Consider the following 14,511-nt stretch of genomic DNA (forward strand, 5'->3'; position numbering starts at 1 on the left):
TTGCTATCATGCAGGGGCGGAGTCTGGCAATTAGAAACAGCGTATTCAGAGGGGGGTTTTTGGCCACTAAGACTCGAAATTACTGTGGGTGATTGCGATGCAATTGGCAGATTCTTTGATGAAGAGCTTGAAGGAAGTGACGCCGTTCCGGAAGATAAAGAATATTTACTCAACGAATGAGAGCTGTCTGAGGTTGGCATATCGAGTGAGAGAAGCGATGGTGAGCTGCCGCTCTTGCGGAATTGAGGTAATTCGAGACGTCGAGCGGAGTAATCAGAAGATGGACCAAATGTGTGTGACTTCGAAGACCGATAAGGATCAGGGTACATTGGGTATAGAGGCTTCGTTTGTCGCCCAGACAGTTGGGATGCAGGAGTAGCAGTGTACTTGGGTTCGTTGAAATGATGTAGATCGCTCGCAAGATCGTGCATGCCTAAGTCCGAAACTCCAAACCTCATTCTAATGTGATCAATAGGCGGGACATCTCGCTCAAAGTTCCTACGCCTGGTGTGAGTCACGTCAGATGTTCTTTCATGTGTAGATCTCGTGCGGGCAAACTCGCTTAAAGAGACAGAGGGTTTGACGAGTGAGTAACTCCTTGACTCTCCCAACGAGCCCCGGCCTGGAGGTCGTAGCTTTGAGGGCAGGTCATCAAATAGCTGGAAGGAGCGCGAGCGTCGCAGTATGTCAGAACCGTTAAGTACGTCCGAGTGGACACCAGGTACTGTGGAATTACTGTCGCACTCCCTGTTTTCGGGGAGAGGCCAATCAGCAGCGTCCGTTCTTATTCGAGAAAATGTGTCCACATTAGTGGAGATTTGAGGCGGACTCTCGGGAATCGTTTCTTCAACAAGACTGGAGGTGTCCTGGTTCCTTAGCCGCGCAGCCCTGGGATCGTGTAAAGTAAGCGGCTTTTGCGCAGCTAATGTCTTTCCATCCTCGTAGGGATTTAGACAAGAAATATCCTTAGGTTTGCCGTGACTTTTTTTAGACCCCTTTGATGAGAAAAAATGTGTACGATAGTGTTGCAAACTATTATCATACCTTGAAAAATGAGCATTACAACCGGGAAAAGAACACTTGTATGGCTTTTCACCTGTGTGAATGCGACTGTGTCTTGATGAATGACCACTGGTGGAGAATGTTTTGTCGCAGCCGGGAAACGGGCAGGGGTATCGCCGTTTACCGTCCACGTTGATACTGTGTCTAGGTTCTTTAGTCGTGTATTTTCGACGTTTCAATGAACCTTTATTCTGAAACGAATCATCAGATTGCTTGCCCGCACCAGAGTTATGCAGACGCGCTGAACCCGAGTATCCTGCTTTACCAGACTTCGACTCATCTTCAGCGCCAGCTAGATTGCTGGAGTCGGTCTGACTTATTGACACAATCTTCTCTGGAGCGGGATCAAATTTAGACATGTCTTTGAGCGACAAGGATCAAATAGACTGTATGCGTGTACTTCCACAACAGGTCGAGAGCAAGGGAAAGTACCTTACGAGTTGTCTTGGACACCGCAAACAAGCAATCGGGCAAGTGTATGGCCACTAATGTTTAGCAAGTCAAGACAAAAGGTAATTTCACCCCACGATTTCTGCGCTCGAGGCGGACTGGAGCGGACAATCTAAAAAATACAAGTTTAACGATCTGGCTGCGTCGAAGTCGTGAGTACGGCTTTAGAGGCCACATATAGGGAAAACAAAACACCCCTCCACAAGTCTAACGACCGTTTTGCCCAGGTTTCACATCTCTATGTCCCTCCGTACAACGTCATAGTGCTTTTTTTGAAATTACGACGCACGAATACGCGTTAGTTGAGGGCTGCAGCAAATTAATTTGCGTGTCTCGCGCGGATAATTGGGGTTAATGCAGTCACGCCTTGGAAAAGAGATGAATAAAAATTTGGTGAAGCAATAACCATCATCGGAAAGCGTCATAAAACAGGATTATCGAATTATATACTACCGTTCAACGCATCGGGGAATCTTGGAATACTAGCTCATGATTGGCAGACAGTGCCAAGCGCACAATTTATCATCGGAGTCGGGTATCCCCGCTTACGTCCCACATCGTTGCGTGCATGCTATGGACACCTACACATAATATATTGATTTTCACGGCTATGGTGCACATAAGCTCTTCAGTCCTTACGGAATATCATTGGATATGCAACGAAGTGTCTATCTAAGCACAATGTTCATAGAGACACGATGACTGAGCATTAACAATGAAAGAGTTGTTGTAAGGTCTACAAACAAAACGCGTGTTGTCTCCTCTCTACTGTCGACGTACGACTTCCTGGCGTGCTAGACGGTCGCGTTTCTCATGCTTTGCCACTTTGCGTATATGTGCCTTGTTTAGTGGAGAGTGATCCGAAGGAGCGGCATCGCCTATAGCCAAGAGTGGACTCGTAAGGCTGTTAATTCCATTCAGATCAGACTTTTGCTGCCGGTGCTTCACAGGACGCAGCACTGGTGAAACGACGAAATTCCCACCAATCACCGCGTGCTCGCCTAGTTTTCTTCCTAAACGATGTTGCCGGTACTTCTCTTTCCGACTCTGTTCGCTTTTGCTTGTGAGATCAGACATGGCAGCATCTGCTAATGTGCGATGGAGAGGCGAGACCGGGTTCCGCGGATTTTGTAATGTAGTAACAGACCATCGAAATGGAGTATGTGTTTGGTGCGGCGTGCCATATGTAGATGTGTGAGAACGATCTAATGCTTGTCGGGGGTTGCGCATAGCTTGGGTAATCAAGAAGGAGCTACTTGGTCGCTGATGGGTCCAGTAGGCATCAGACATGGTTGAAGGATTAGTTGACACTCCGTATTGCTGCGCACTTCGAAAAGCTCCCATGGGAATCCGAGTCCAACGCGCAATAGCACGATCGCACGTCTTGTCCGGCATAGGGGCGTTCTGCGATCGAGGCTTACTCTGTCGAAAATCACTTACTGCATCATCATGGATAGAATCACCATCGCTAGAACCCTGCCACAACAAACCTTCATCTAGAACATCACTGAGATCCATGGGACCGGCGGGGTCTTGCTCCAATGGTTCAGGCAAGGATTCCGGCGAGCCGTTTGAGTCAGTCGGACGAGCAGGGACGCAATTATGTTGAAGTGTGTTGAATGCGTCGGAGTTTCTCCGTTTTCGCGACGATGGATAACCGCTCACAACTTGATCAAACGAATCTTCATCTGGTTGAAAACGGGATCGCTTGCGACGAGTACCGCGTTGCATATGGTGTGATGTACTAAACGGTGAGGGCGCGCGATTTGATCCATCAATCACGGCCCGGTGAACAGATTTTGAACATGTGGGCATGAACTGTCCCATAGGGGGTTTCAGATGTTCAGGTGACATGTTGTATAGGTCCTGAGTGATTTGCGGCCGTTTCAGATGAGCCTCTTTTCCATGTGCATTTTGGTCATCTACTGCCTGAACAGACTCAGAGCTCGAATTATCATTGTCGTGATCATTGACAGACAAAACGTTTGATAGAGTGCTCGGCGCTTTCCGAGCTGACAAACCTATCGTCACTGGACTGGGAGCCCGGGAAGATACGCGTGGTGAGTTGTTCCGTGAACGGGCAGCAATTTCACGTGCACGTCGTGCATTTCGTCCGCCATGAGGAGCAATTGAACCAACGAGTAGCCTGGGATAGGGCATGTCATTATCGGGCAATTCATCTGTCGTTTCTCCATCATCAATATCAGGAACATCATAATCAGATACATGAGAATCCTCAGGATGAGGATGAGGAGTAGACTCCTTGCTGGGACTTTGAAGAGGAATCTCGTCGTCTGAGCTTTCTTCATCGCTTTCTCCTTCGAATTCAAACTCCCCATCTGATCCGAACACAGCTTCACCATCACCAGCCCGTGCATAAACGAGGCGTCCATCTAGATCTTCAATAACAAGCAACGGCATAGCGTTTTTCAACGCTTGTTCTCCTGCTTCACCATCATCGTCGCCAGACTCCCGGTCAGCGTCATCGACATCAACGCCTTGGGTAGCCCCAACATGAGCGATGAGTGGCATAGACATGGGTTCCATATCGCTAATAGAAGCATCATTGTCCGACGAAGTCTCATCATCATCTGACGAGGGTGATGAACCAAAAATATGGATGCCATCTCCATGGTTGTCGTTCTTCTCATTTTCCAAGTCTGAAGATCCATCCTGGTCAGAGTCAATTGAAGAGCCATAAAAATCTGAGAAAAGTGGCTCAGGCGATGAAGCAAAACCACGTTGTGGCTTGAAAAGTTCATTGGCGATAACGTCATCATCCTCTGCTGACCCGTTAGCAGGTGAAAAAGAGTCCCAGTAATCGTAGTCATCGCCGAAGACATTTTGTTGCACGTTTGAAGCTTGCTGATGTTTACTGCCGTCGTGTTCGTTTGGATTCGCTCGATGTAGCTCTTCCTCGATCATGTACTGTTCTTCATTAGCGAGATGCTCATCATCACTGCTGTTATCTGAGCCGATGAGTGATTCGACCTCACCAGCTGCTTCGATTTCTCTCGCCATGTCCGAATCGTCAGAATCGTTGCCGCTTAACGTAGGAGCGTCGCTCTGTTGAGGGCTGTTCTGCCCATTGCCCGTCACAAGCTCACCCAGGTCACTGTCATCCTCATTATTTTCGTTATAAACTGATCCATATGCTGGCGGAGAGGTTCGTGTCGAGAATCGTTCATTTTGGTACGGTAAAATGTTTGAGTTGGGCGGCGAGCCCCCCAATGCAGACACACCGGATTCGACTTGCAAGTCCATATGTGCCATAGGAGCAGACTGGGATTAGGTTAGTCTGACATGCCAAAAGAAGAAAAAATACGTACGATAAGTTACCCCCACAAATAAGACTCAAGAAATGTATGCGGCGTTAAAGTGTTAACAAAGGGTGCTCCAGCTCAGAGACTCGGAATGAATTCAGGTTAAAAAAATTTGTAAGAGAAGGCGCCGATAATGTATGCGCAGCGTGAAACGGATTCAAGACAATTGATATTTTCAGGAGGTGAGAATACCTATTCGGCATGATATCGAGAATCAAGACGTCCAAAATGGAATGCACCAGATATGACTTGGGCACCTAAAGCGACGATCCAATCCAAACCAGGCAACTTCCTAAGACGATATGAATAAGCGCAGTTTCCACGGGGCCAAAGAGAAGAAGACGTTCCTATCTTTGAGCAAACCCTTGTCTTACTGCAGTACGTAGAGAAGACTACAATTCACGTCAGTAATACACGATATATCGTTGCTCGGACCGTTTGAGGATGCCGACGGGGTCTTGTCTTTCTTGCGTGCCTTGAAATCCACTACACTGACCACCCGCATAGATACTGCACAGAACCAATCAGTGCGAGCATTGCAGAAAAAAATTTCTGGCAGCAAACCCATAGGCTCGTCATTTTGGGACATGAGAAAGACAGATTAAATAATCAACCGTGAAATTTTTTTGTCGTTAGCATTGTACTCAACCTACTATTGTCGGCGTCGTATCACCATGTCGACGTCGTTGAAGGCGTCTATTGCCCCTGTACCTTCTGCAAATGATTTCTTAGACATTGTTTTGTCTAAGACTCAGAGAAAAACACCGACTGTGATTCATCCGGGGTACAAAATTACAAGAATCCGCTCGTTTTACATGCGGAAAGTTATGTTCACGAAGGATGCATTCACGGAAAAGCTTCAAGCCATTCTTTCAGAATTCCCAGTTTTGGAGGTATGTTTTTTTGCATTGCTTAGTCTAACAATCACACAGAATTTGCACCCTTTCACGTCGTCGCTTTTGAAGTATGTTGATTGTGTTGCCATCTAACCTTGCAGTGTTTTGTATGACAAGAACCATTACAAGCTAGCCTTAGGTCAAATCAATACAGCTCGACATCTTATTGAGCAAGTGGCTAAAGATTACGTTAGGTTGATCAAGTTCGGTGATAGCTTGTTCCGCTGCAAGCAACTAAAGCGCGCTGCGCTCGGTCGAATGGCCACAATCATGCGCAGAAACAAAGATCCCCTGGCGTACCTTGAGCAAGTTCGGCAGCATATTTCTCGTTTGCCCGCTATTGACCCAAATACGCGAACTCTTGTGATATGCGGCTATCCGAACGTTGGGAAGTCAAGTTTTCTCAATAAGGTGACCCGTGCAGACGTTGACGTTCAGCCTTACGCCTTCACCACCAAGTCACTATTTGTCGGGCACATGGATTACAAGTATTTGCGCTGGCAAGTCATTGACACGCCTGGTATTCTCGATCACCCTCTAGAAGAAATGAACACCATTGAAATGCAGGCAATCACTGCACTAGCGCACCTGCGCTCAGCTGTGCTATATTTTATGGATTTATCAGAGCAATGCGGCTACTCCATCGAAGCTCAGGTTCAGTTGTTCAACAGTATCAAGCCTCTCTTTACAAACAAACCGACATTTCTGGTCATCAACAAAATCGATGCGGCAAGATTGGAGGATCTAGACGAGAGCAGATCCTCTCTCGTGCACAGCATCGTTGAAGAGTCGAATGGAAAGATTCAAATCGCTGAAATCAGCACGTTTACGGACCTTGGAATCATGGAATTAAAACAGAAGGCATGTGATACTCTGTTATCGTCGCGTGTGGAAACGAAGGCTCGTGGATCTAAAGGTGACTCTATCTTGAATCGCTTGCATGTAGCCACCCCGATTAAACGTGATGACGTTGAACGAGTTCCATTTATTCCAGAGTCAATCCGCAATGGAACAAGAAAGAAGTTTGACCCAGAAGATCCGAACCGCCGCATAACGGAACGGGACATCCAGGAACAACATGGCGGTGCAGGTGTACACAATATTGACATGAAGAAGAACTACATCCTAGCAGATGACGAATGGAAGTACGATAAGATTCCTGAGATTTATGAGGGTAAGAATGTAGCCGACTTCATTGATCCGGACATTCTTACGTCTCTTGAAAACCTTGAACGTGAAGAGGAAAAGCTTGAAGCAGATGGATTCTACGACGAAAGTGATGAAGAAATTGATGATGAGCAAGAAGAACTCAAACAGGTTGCTCAAGCTATCAAACAGCGCAAAGATAAAGCCAAGTCGATGTCTCAGACTAAGAAGGCGCTTCAGATCAGGCCTCAGATACCTCGTAAGCTGCAACACCGCAAACTCTCTCAAATGACGGACAATATGCGTGCTGCCGGTATTGATCCGAGCAACTTAGAAATGCGTGCCGAGCTCCTTGCCAAAGCCAAGGGTCTCACAGGTAAGCGCAAAAACCGCGACCTGGAAAGCACCTTGGATTCAAATATGGACGAGGAGGATGATCATGATGCCTCAGCGGATGTGGATGACAACATGTCGGTTGATGATGCTGAAGAGCCAACCCCAGCTCGCAAGAAAGTTCGTGCAGGTGCTGCCAAGGATGCCGCCGGCTTCACTCGTGGTAAGAGTTCAACCACTGCAACCACGAACAGGGCAGGGGGTTCTATCTCGTCGCGAGCTGGTGCAGCGCGTATTCCTGCGCGTAATCGCCAATCTGAAGGTTTGCGTAGCAAGGATCAAGAAAAGAAAGCACGTGAGCTGCATAGCATGGCCATCCGTGATCGAAACCGCGAGGCTCGTGCAGGAGAGTCAGATCGTCGTATCCAAGAAAGCAAGCCGAAGTGGCTCTATGCTGGCAAGCGTGGCCTCGGCACAACTCGTAGTCGTTGATTCAATTTTTTATTTATTTCCTCCTTTGTTAGGTGATCTTGCTTTCCGTAGTAATGGCGCGGTACCGTCTCCAAGTCTTCGGCTGCTATTCGGCTGCAAATGCCACAACATATTGTGAAATACATCGCTTTGTTGCATGAATTTTACTACAAGATATGACAAACAAATCCTCTATCGTTATGCGAAACCGCAATACGTGTATATCCGAGTAAATGTTTGTTGTACCGTATGCTCAAGATTTGCTTAGACTACTCTAGGCTGGATCAAACAGCTTCTTAAAACAAAGCTAGTGGCAATAGAAAGCGAGAATAGCTCGCCGCTCAAAATTCGCACTCACTAGTTTTTATCTTATCAAATGTTAAGAGCTTCTCTTGAAATGATGATCTACTTTAGGGCAATCTTAGCTTAGAGCGCTGGTCAAAAGTGCTTCATGCGCATAATTACTCTGAAGCATGCCCTGCTTAATCTGGGACTCACTAGAAGCGCGACGCGACACTAAAACTAGATTTTACGGAATCAGCACAAGTATTTTGATCATTCTGCCAAGCCGTTTGTTTTGGTACTACCAAACACTGAGTTCTATCACAGCACAGGGCACATTCCTAATGTACGGCACTAGACGCTCTATCATTAAAACACTACCTACCCCCTTGGAAGGCCCGGAACAAATCATAATCAGCAGATCATAGACATAACCAGCTATATGCGCACATCGACCAATCCCAAACGCATAACTTCGTCATTACGTAACATCCCGCATGAAAGGTCATGTCGCGGTACGCGATGGCCATGCGTTTAGACTCGATTAAATCCTCGCTAGAGCGAAACTTGTTTGGCGAAGGAAAGTGATTCTACTCTCTTACACGTCGAAGCAGCCCGGGTAACAAGGTAATACGTTAGAATGGCAAGAGGCCCAGCCCTGAGGAGCGTTGTAGTCCTCCAAGCATGTATTTGTCTTTTGTGCATGGCTTTGGCAGTGCAAGCGGGTAGGTTCAACCTGCAAAGGCGAAGCTATTCCAGACGACATGATTTGTACGAACGTCAATACCAGAGCACGGAGCAAAAGAATCAGTCGCAAGTCATGGATCAATATGCCGATCAATCGAAGCAAGCGTCTCTGAACCACGATCCAGAGGCACTTTTAAGTGTCATTAATAGCGTTCTTGGGACCCCAAATATAAACGATACCAATGCAGGAACCTGGGCCCAAGAAAGTTTGGGTATGCTTAATCCAAACGCGGATGATGGTTCTCTTACACAAGTTCCCTGGTTCAATAACAGAGACTTTCCTCTCAATCCAACACCGAATGTAAACTCAGAGCAAGTCGATGGACAACCAGCATGGACAGGTTTGCCACCGGAGCTGAATGTCGAAATTGATAACGGTCTTCAACCAAAAGGGACGCATATTTTTACTTTAGATACCAGTATGAATGTGACGGATAAGAGGACGGCAGACAACCAACCCATCGTGCAACCGTTTTATGTTTCACATCCCGATATGTACGATAAAGACAAAGTGGACCGGGTGATTATTACATTGCCAGGAAAGCCTCGAGACTCTTGGAAGTACATCAACATCCACTATAATGTTTTGATGTGGTATTGTAATCAAAACAAAGTTCGTTGGAATCAAACCGTACTTGCATCACCGGCGTTCTTGAACCAAGATGATGTCCAGGCTGGTGGCGCTCAAAGTAATTGGCTTGCATACAAAAAATCAGGCTGGGCTTTGGGTGGCACCTCGCATCATCCTACAATGCAACATGGTGTTTCTTCGTTCCGGGTTCTTGATCTGATGACAGAGCACTTTATTGATATGTTCCCGAGTCTCAAGAACATTGTATTTACAGGTCACTCTATGGGAGCCCAAACTGTGATTCGATATGCTGTCGCAAAAAATAAGAAATGGTATGATTCACACGTAAGTTACTGGGTTGGAAATCCTGGTTCTTATGCATGGGTTGTGAAGGACCGACCGATTCATGATCCTACGAACCTAAATGGTGAATCGTGTGAAGACACAATTAGTAATTGGCCATACGGCTTGGATGGCAAGCTTCCGGCTTATATGCATGAGAAAGATAAAAATAATACCGCCGGCGTAGTGGATCGTTTTCGCTCAAGACGAGTGCGCCTTGCCCTTGGTTTGCTCGACAATGGTGCGGGAAGCACACAATGCCCTGCCCAGTACCAAGGTTACAACCATCTCGAAAGAGGGTCACTATTTTCTAAAGCGCTGATTCAAATGCCAGATGGCTATCCCCAGAATCACTCTCTTACCTACATTTCTGGTGTTTCGCATCAAGACTACGAAATGATCGCTGCTGATCAGTCTGGTGATTTTATTTTCGCTGATCCGTTTGATGGACGGCTTGTAAGTTCGTCACGTCCCGTTCATCACCGTCGGCCACCTCACCATGGACCTCGTACTAGCTCTAAGCGTGATTGGGATGGCTCGACGTACCGTATCATTGCGTGGATCATTCTTGCAGCTTTCTTTGTTGCAATCGTTGCTGGCCTTACTTGTTTCAATATGTTATTCAAAGCCAACGCCAACGACTGGGATCGTGACTATTGGGAGTATGACAGCAAACGTCGGCTATTGTAGAGCCTACCGTGCTATTGTGAAAATGCAAAACGCTTCAACATCAATCTAGGTTCAATGCGCCCATCCACCATCTGGTTCCTATCCTCCCGGGGATTGGGGGTCGGCTTTTCAATACTACTCTGATGTACATAAGTCCAACCAAATACTATACTAAGGGCTCCAGACAATCACTGTAATTGTAGACGCATTCCTAACGCGTTTTCGCCATCTGCATAATATTTGGGCTCTATGCCGTGCACTTTAAAGCCAAGCATGTCGGTGTACAATGAAATTGCTGCACGGTTGGACTCGCGCACATGAAGCGAAACATATTGAGCTCCGAACACATCCCGCATGGCAGTTTCTAGAAGTTAATACGTGGTCTGACGTACGACTTAGTTTCATGAGCTTGTTTGCGAGTCCCAAGCGACGGTGCGAACGCAGAACAGAGATACTTGTGACGTGTCCATTTGGGATTCCATCCTGTGGTTCTTCATCCCTATAAAGTCAGTAGCATGTATTTGGAACGCACATTTTTCCAAGAATGTATCCAACTATTTTCCCTTTCTCGTCTTCGGCCACATATGAAAGCTGGGGCCACGTTAATGCATGGTAAAAGTCTGGAGTGTGAGTCATCACAGATATTATGAACTTACAGTAGCGCATGGTATAGTTCTCAGGAAGATTGTGCAAGTTGCATTCCTGCATCCCCATCATGTCATCGGCCTTTTCATTAGCACTCAGTGGCTGATAATTACTCACCGTAGCCTGCCGTATATTCATCGTGTCGATCAATGTATTGAAAGAGGCTGAGATCCTTCGGACGACCGCGGTGATATATCACGTGATACATAATGGTGTTGACACCAGTGCGTGTTTAATACGTGTCGAAAACGAGTAACGCTCCCGTTCGCCTCACTGTGGAACTCGTGGCGCACTAACGCTGACTTGGTCACAATATCCTCCTGAGGTACGACTAAAAGCTAGAGCTGGTTCTAGCTTTCTTGTTGCGCCGTATAGTGTGAGTAAGTTGGCTCTTGTTCCCACTTACCGTGCTAAAAAGCACGAGCAGTTCTATGTTTCGTCATAAAAGACAGACAAATCGGATCCACGACATGAGCCAGCCGACAATCGCGCACCCTCAAGTGCTATCTGGACATCCAGGAAATCTCGATCCCGGACAAAGTCACAAGGTCCTCAAGTTGCGTGACGAGGTAAGAGAAAAATTAGGGCAAGAATGGTTCCTGACCGTGCACAGTTGAAGGAGGCCGGGTACTTTGCTCCGGAACGACATGACGAAGCCTACTGTACGTGCGCAACAATCGCTAATGGTTTCAGTGTGCCGTTTCCTTCGTGCGCGAAAATGGGATTTTGAGGCTGCCAAAGAAATGTTGTTTGAGGCAGAGGCATGGCGGCGCCAAAACAAAGTGGACGAGTTATATGAAAACTTTTCTTTTCCTGAGAAAGAAGCGGTGAATGAGCTGTATCCGCAGTTTTACCACAAGACGGATAAGGACGGTCGCCCAGTTTATATTGAGCAGCTAGGAAACCTTGATCTGAACAAGTTGTTCAAGGTGACCACGCCAGAGCGACTTATCCAGCAGCTTATTTACGAATACGAGAAGTGTCTCAATGAGCGTATGCCGGTTTGCTCTGAGCTGCATCACAAGCTGGTTGAGACTAGTTGTACAATTATGGATTTGAAGAATGTGGGTATTGGCCAGTTTTGGAAGGTGTCGACCTACGTACAACAAGCAAGCAAGATTGGACAATATTATTATCCAGAAACTATGGGTCGCTTTTACATTATAAACTCGCCCTATATTTTTACGACGGTGTGGGCGGTGATCAAGAATTGGCTTGACCCGGTTACTCGTGACAAGATCCAGATTTTGGGTTCCAACTACATTGGTGAACTGGCTAAACAGATCCCATTGGAGGAGATCCCGTCTATCGTTGGTGGGAAGTGTCAATGCCCGGGAGGCTGTCTGATGTCGGATGCTGGCCCTTGGAACACGCCTGAGGGCAAGGAAATTGTCCGTCGTTATCAAACAGAGAAGCGCCGACTAAAATCAGAATACTATGGCACAAACGAAGAGCCTCAGCCATGCTCGCCTGCCAAGCCAACACCCCATGCATTGGGCACGGAGACACCGCAGGCTCAGGTGTCGCAGAACGCTACTGCGGAGCAGAATATGATGGTGTCAGCCCCGGCGATGTTGTCTAGGTCAAAGACTGTGGACGAGCCAACAGACGAGCAGATGCATCAACAACAGCCATCGTCATCTCCTGTCGTCGCGGACGCGACAAGTTATCCACAGGCTAAGACCCACGATGCATCACAGTCGTTTGAAGTGCATCCATCTGTTATTACAGGCATGGATTCGGTTTCGAGTGCCGCCTTAACTGAATCAGTAACCGAACATGTGAGCGGCAACACAGGTGGTATCCCGTCGCCAGCACCTTCTTTAAGCGTCCAGGGAACCGATGGACTTGCACCTCCCATTACTTCTAATGCTCTGGCGCCTCCGAAACAGTAGACATGTAGTTTCTTTAGTCATAACCAGAGCTTGCTGATTCGCCGTAAAACATTATGTGCCATACTGTGTACCACGATATTAGAGAAGGGGGAGTGGTTTGGTCACATTGATGAAAGCTCAGGTTCGCCCGATGATAATGATCGGGAAATTTAATCAGTAACACACTTGCGCCTGAATCTGACCGGTATTTCTCTCGCGCTCGAAACAGTTGGAGAGCACTTGTTCCCGAAAGGAGGCTGTGTGGTGGCATGGTACGAATTCTGCCTCGGACAAATTGTTGGAGAAGTCCATTACCGGCGTTGTTGTTGTTTCTGGCTTGGGGTGCATTTTTGTGCTGCGACGCCCGAGAGGAACATGCTGGTGTAGACATGTTTGCATATACGTCATTCACGTCCGATGACTGGATGACCTCGGCCTTAGGATCGCACGAGCTACCAGATGACATGCAACGGAAAGCTGCATGGCCTGGAAATAAAATTCTTGTCCCGAGTGCTGATGTTTCTTACCGCACGAAGCCTGCAGGATTCGGCCCAGACCGTGTGGATGAAGATGGCCTTTGGGGCACGCTCATTCCTATTCAGATCTACCTGGACTCTAGCGAAAATACTGGATGTGTAGAAGAATGGACTAGCGGGACACTGAGAGAGGAAGGGTACATAAAAGATTCGCTGCTTCAAACTGTGATGCAAAAACGAACCAAGAAGCAGCCGCCTTCCGATTGGATTGCGTTGGTCGAGCGTGGACAGTGTACATTTGAACAAAAAGTTCGAACAGCACAGCTTATGGGAGCGAAAGCTGTGGTTGTGGGTGATTTTCAGTCTCGCGGCTATGAGAACGAGCCACTGACGTTGCGTGAACCGGAAGACGTCACAGAGCAAGATGCACATATGCCATTGATTATGGCTCCTGATGGAGATGCAAGTGATATAGAGATTCCTTCGTGCTTCGTTGTTCGGACCACTTATATGGAACTCATGAACTTTGTGCGTCAAACGGATTCACAGCTTCGGGTGGGACTTTATCTTGATGCAAGCTTGGAAGATTCGCCACTGCAAGATATAGGGCTGTTCATTTTCATTTTACCTGCTCTATTTGCCCTTTCAGCCGTGCTTCTCCAGCATGTACGCTTGTGGATTAAGCGATTCAGAGAACGTGCATCGGTCTATGTAGTTCGTTCGCTGCCCTGCTACACCTGGCGGCCTGGTGGGGCGTGGGAACGGCTTTCGCCTGACGACATCCCGGAAAAACACACCCAAGATAAGGTTCTATGGTTCATGCAAAAGGTGGACGCTACATGGGAGAGCATGAAAAATGCGTTTTCTCGACGTGATCCTGAGCAAGAGGCTCTGGTTCGTGAATCGGAGCAGTTGCACCATGACTCCACGACACTCGATCAACGTCCTGGGAGGACGGCCGTAACACAGTCGGGTCGTTTATTTATGCAGGACGAGTGCCCGATCTGTTTAGCGGAGTTTGATGATGGGTACGTTGTTACAAACCCATGCTAACATGATTGTAGCGACCGCGTACGTGTTTTGCCGTGCGGACACGTCTTTCACCAGGATGAAATGTACGTCGGAAGTTTCACTTACCATTTTCAGTGATGACTGGCTCACGGCTGCGCGTCGTTTGTGCCCTACATGCAAACAAGATATTTCTCACTTGTAACATTTACCTCC

At 47.3% G+C, this 14,511-nt stretch overlaps 7 protein-coding genes across 7 annotated transcripts; 5 read left to right on the top strand and 2 right to left on the bottom strand.

Moving 5' to 3' along the window:
• Positions 1-2,277: 2,277 nt before the first annotated feature.
• MGL_2091 (uncharacterized protein) lies at positions 2,278-4,785 on the bottom strand (the record flags this gene model as incomplete). The annotated part of the gene is made up of 1 exon (XM_001731040.1): positions 2,278-4,785. One exon carries the CDS (start codon positions 4,783-4,785, stop codon positions 2,278-2,280), a length of 2,508 nt encoding a protein of 835 aa, XP_001731092.1.
• A 724-nt stretch (positions 4,786-5,509) lies between these two features.
• MGL_2092 (uncharacterized protein) lies at positions 5,510-5,824 on the top strand (the record flags this gene model as incomplete). The annotated part of the gene is made up of 2 exons (XM_001731041.1): positions 5,510-5,728; positions 5,768-5,824. The coding sequence occupies 2 exons, from the start codon at positions 5,510-5,512 to the stop codon at positions 5,822-5,824; spliced, it is 276 nt and encodes a 91-aa protein (XP_001731093.1).
• A 165-nt stretch (positions 5,825-5,989) lies between these two features.
• Positions 5,990-7,702, top strand: MGL_2093 (uncharacterized protein; the record flags this gene model as incomplete). The annotated part of the gene is made up of 1 exon (XM_001731042.1): positions 5,990-7,702. The coding sequence occupies one exon, from the start codon at positions 5,990-5,992 to the stop codon at positions 7,700-7,702; it is 1,713 nt and encodes a 570-aa protein (XP_001731094.1).
• Positions 7,703-8,783: 1,081 nt separating this feature from the next.
• MGL_2094 (uncharacterized protein) lies at positions 8,784-10,313 on the top strand (the record flags this gene model as incomplete). The annotated part of the gene is made up of 1 exon (XM_001731043.1): positions 8,784-10,313. One exon carries the CDS (start codon positions 8,784-8,786, stop codon positions 10,311-10,313), a length of 1,530 nt encoding a protein of 509 aa, XP_001731095.1.
• Positions 10,314-10,553: 240 nt separating this feature from the next.
• Positions 10,554-10,958, bottom strand: MGL_2095 (uncharacterized protein; the record flags this gene model as incomplete). The annotated part of the gene is made up of 3 exons (XM_001731044.1): positions 10,554-10,791; positions 10,825-10,912; positions 10,949-10,958. The coding sequence occupies 3 exons, from the start codon at positions 10,956-10,958 to the stop codon at positions 10,554-10,556; spliced, it is 336 nt and encodes a 111-aa protein (XP_001731096.1).
• A 571-nt stretch (positions 10,959-11,529) lies between these two features.
• Positions 11,530-12,832, top strand: MGL_2096 (uncharacterized protein; the record flags this gene model as incomplete). The annotated part of the gene is made up of 2 exons (XM_001731045.1): positions 11,530-11,599; positions 11,631-12,832. The coding sequence occupies 2 exons, from the start codon at positions 11,530-11,532 to the stop codon at positions 12,830-12,832; spliced, it is 1,272 nt and encodes a 423-aa protein (XP_001731097.1).
• A 368-nt stretch (positions 12,833-13,200) lies between these two features.
• Positions 13,201-14,500, top strand: MGL_2097 (uncharacterized protein; the record flags this gene model as incomplete). The annotated part of the gene is made up of 3 exons (XM_001731046.1): positions 13,201-14,315; positions 14,352-14,402; positions 14,434-14,500. The coding sequence occupies 3 exons, from the start codon at positions 13,201-13,203 to the stop codon at positions 14,498-14,500; spliced, it is 1,233 nt and encodes a 410-aa protein (XP_001731098.1).
• Between the last annotated feature and the right edge of the window lie 11 nt (positions 14,501-14,511).

This window comes from Malassezia globosa (assembly GCF_000181695.2).
Source record: "Malassezia globosa CBS 7966 chromosome Unknown mgl_sf_4.1, whole genome shotgun sequence".
Lineage (NCBI taxonomy): Eukaryota > Fungi > Basidiomycota > Malasseziomycetes > Malasseziales > Malasseziaceae > Malassezia > Malassezia globosa.